Source organism: Octopus bimaculoides, chromosome 5 (genome assembly GCF_001194135.2).
Source record: "Octopus bimaculoides isolate UCB-OBI-ISO-001 chromosome 5, ASM119413v2, whole genome shotgun sequence".
NCBI lineage: Eukaryota > Metazoa > Mollusca > Cephalopoda > Octopoda > Octopodidae > Octopus > Octopus bimaculoides.
In genome coordinates this window covers 108,218,282-108,222,359 of record NC_068985.1, presented here as the reverse complement: position 1 = coordinate 108,222,359, position 4,078 = coordinate 108,218,282, and the positions used below count along the sequence as shown (strand labels likewise).

At 34.5% G+C, this 4,078-nt stretch overlaps 1 protein-coding gene across 1 annotated transcript in view; it reads left to right on the top strand.

The window, feature by feature from the left end:
- LOC106879656 (inter-alpha-trypsin inhibitor heavy chain H3) overlaps positions 1-4,078 on the top strand; it is a 46,780-nt gene that overhangs the window by 36,791 nt on the left and 5,911 nt on the right. Inside the window, exon 17 of the mRNA XM_052967932.1 lies at positions 3,550-3,567. Within this exon, the coding sequence (XP_052823892.1) occupies positions 3,550-3,567 (18 nt within the window). The remainder of the gene's footprint in view (positions 1-3,549; positions 3,568-4,078) is intronic.

The window sequence follows — 4,078 nt, the reverse complement described above, 5'->3', positions numbered from 1 at the left end:
CATGGATGACCTCAAATTTTATGGTAAAGATGAAGCCCAAATCAGTTCCCTCGTTGATACGGTGTATACCTTCAGTGCTGATATCAGAATGGAGTTCGGACTGAGAAAGAGAGGCAAAAGAGATAGAGAGGCAAAAACCAAATGTATGAACGGGCTAACAATACCGTCATGGGAGGTTATGAAACAGATAGAAGAGACGGGCTATAAGTACTTGAGGATTTTGGAAATGGATAAATTGATGGAGAAAGAAATGACAGAAAAATTTAAGGTGGAGTACTTGCGCAGACTGAGACTGATCCTTAAGTCGAAATTAAAGGGACGGAATAAGATCGAAGCTATCAACACCTAGGAGGTTTCACTCTTTAGATATGGAGCAGGGGTAATCGCAAGGACAGTAGACGAACTAAACAGCTTAGTCAGAAAGACAAGGAACTTGCTAACTAGATATGGGTCACTCCACCCAAAAAGTAACACAGACAGACTGTATGTACCAAGAAAAAGAGGGGGAAGAGGACTTATTGGATGCGAACATAGCGTTAGAGCAGAAGAAAACATAGCATAGTATGTAAAAAATGCCACGGAACCGCTATTACTAGAAGTAAGAAGGTCAGGCTTGTGTAGGATGGAAGATTGCAAAGATAAAGCACTATACAAGAAATTGAAAACGAATGAAACTGAAAATAGGTGGGTAAAGAAAAGAATGCATGGTCAATTTCATAGAGATGTTGAAGATAAGACAGATAGAGAAAAAAGATGGCTGTGGATGAGTAAAGTGATTTAAAATCGGAAACGGAGGCTTTAATCTGTGCTGCCTAAGAGCAAGCACTAAGAACAAACTACATAAAATACAGAATAGACAACACAGCAGAAAGTGATAAGGGCGGAATCTGTGGACAAAATGGTGAAACCGTATGGAATATTACCAGCCAATGTACGCCACTAGCCCAGAAGGAATATCAGAGGCACCACGACAATATAGCCAGGCTTGTGCATTGGACACTTTGCAACAAGTATAGATCTGACAAAGCAAAATATTGGTACGACCACAAACCTGACGGCATCGTCGAAAATAGAAATGTAAAGACCCTATGGGATTTTATGATTCAGTGCGACCATGAAATAGAGAATAGGAAGCCAGTCTTAATTGAGAACGAAAACAAATTATGCTGGATCATAGATAAAGCATGCCCAGCTGACAACAAGGTATGCGATAAGGAAGAAAGAAAAGTTGAGAGATATGACAGGTTAGCTGGGGAAGTTAAGCAGTTGGGGTCGATGAAAACGGTAGTAGTAGTACCAATAATTGTCGGAGCCCTGGGAACAGTGAGCAAAAATCTCGAGAAGTATGTGGAACAAATAAAGGCTGCAATAAGGGTGGAGCACTTGCAGAAAATAGCACTGCTTGGAACCGCTCGAATACTCCGGATGGTGCTCGAAAAATAAGAGGTGTTACCTTAGTTCACTGATAGTGAACAGCTGACACTGCTGTACATCTCCAGACTGATGACGAGCAGAGACTCAGAAACATGTCTTTGGATGCAGGCTTAGCTGAGTGGATGTGCTTCTCTCCTCCTTGTAAACATAAGGATACAGGAAATGCGTCAAGGCCGGCAAGAAGCGGTGCAACTTCCTAGGTCTAAACAACAGTAGTATTATTCCCTTCATGGGACTGTCACATTAGGTTGACAGCATACAACTACTTCAACGTATCACTACTGCATAAATCTCTCTGCGAAATTTAGAAATGTATTACTTCTAAACCTAAAGTATTTTCACACTTCTTCAACATAAATTCCAGCAACTGTTGTTGTTGTCCTGTTGCTGATGCAGCTGCTGCTGCTGATGATACTCTGTTGCAGTTGCAACTGCTCCGCGCGGGCTATCAAATCCTACACGTTGACGATTCTTTGTTTGGTTTCGTACCACACATTCAACCGACCGATGCAAGCTCCGAATAACTCAACGCCACTTTTGTATCCTTGATTGCTGACATGATTTTAACGAAGCTGGGGTAAAAACAATGCATACACAGACGTAACTTCCGACCAGAAACACGCGAGAGTCTAAAGCTTTTTTCACGTATTAAATAATTTTCTGTAAGTTAATATGACAAGAGACGTTCATTTTAATGACATCATATGAATTATAACATCTGTAAATCTATATATAAATTTCAAAATCACTTCTAAATTCTCAGTAACAATTTCATTCATTAGAGTGTATATGTATGTATGTATGTATGTATGTATGTATGCATGTATGTATGTATGTATGTGTGTGTATAGATAGATAGATAGAGAGAGAGAGAGAGAGAGAGAGAGAGAGAAATACATACATACCTGCCTACATACATACATACATACATACATACATACATACATACATACATACATACATGGACAGATAGTATATGAAGTATTCAGTGGTTCTTTGTTTTAAAATAAACAGGCAAGTTAATACAGAAAGGTTGTTTTATCAAAATTAATTCACTTTGATTTTTCTAGGGAAGATCATGAACCGGGGATTAGAGAGTAGAACAACTTCGTTAATTTACTTCTCTATATACAGAATAACTAATATCTGAACACATATTTCAAATAATGTTGATTTGTACATTAAACAATGCAAAACATTTGAAAAGATTTTTGAATCATTCAAAGATAAAAAACATGTCACAATCAATGTTTTGCAAACATAGTCAATTTCAGTTTGCGACACAGATTTAACGGTATTTTATTCGTGTTGGTATAATATTGACTACGTGGTTGTTGTTTTTTTTTTGGGGGGGGGGGGAAGTAAATCAATTTTTATTCGATTCCGATAGCCATATTATAGATAACTTCTCAAATGTAATATTTTCATTAAGGACATGCTTATATTCCAAGCATTTGTTACGAACTTATTCATGAAATAATAACAATTCCACTAGAACATATTATATAGTACATTCGGAACCATAATATAAATTAATTTTCTTCAATATAACATAACAGATGGCCATATTAGTAACGTATATTGTCAATAGATATTTGGAACGATATTGTAATTATTGTTTTCTAGATTATCATACATATTGAATGCTGTATATTTTCAAAACTATGTAATAAATCTCTTAATTATTTTAGGCATTTACGTTAACATTAATATTTTCGAAATTCATATTGTCATAACAATATAAAATTTACATAACTTTTACAAATTTTACCTCAATGATTGTGCAGAGTTTTTTTAGCTATAAAACATACACCTAGATAGCATTGAGCAAAGATTTGCATTCATTTGTTTATAATGCTTAAATGTAGACATACATTTTTATGCGAGTGTACAGATGTATGCATTTATGTATATGCACAACGTAAATATATATATACTTCAGTTTCGTGTTCATACACAAATAAATGTATTTGCCTATGAACTAGTCAGTGGTTGTTTATATTAAAGTATACGTTCAAACTAGTTAGTAAAGAAAGGCTGTTTTATCAAAATTAATTTATATATTTTCTTTTTTTTCATTTTGTTTCGTTTTCTTTTTTTTCATTTCTGTTGAAGATCCTGAACCGGTAATAGGTGAGTACAAAAGCTTCGTTGCTTTACTTCTTTCTATATAGCATAACTAATATCTGAACACATTTTCCCAATAATGTCAATTTCTAAATTACACAATGTTGACTTTTGAATCCCTGAAACATACGAATTACGTAGTTCTCGGTGTATTGATAACATTTGGTCTATTATGTATATAAATGATAATAATATAAATAACATATGTACGCAACCTATCTACTCCTTATTTCGAACATTGAGCTACATTCTGGATTACTTTGTAACGCTTTCAATTAGACATACATTTGTTTCCAAGTGTACGTATACATGCATTTATGTAAATGCACAACGTAAATATATCTACTTCTGTTTCATGTTCACACACAAAAAATGTATTTACCTATGAACTAGTCAGTGGTTGTTTACTTTAAAGTATACTTTCAAACTAGTTAATAAGGACAGGATTTTATCAAAATTAATTTACATATTTTTGTTCTTTTTTATTCTATATCGTATTTTTTTTTTTTTTTTTTTT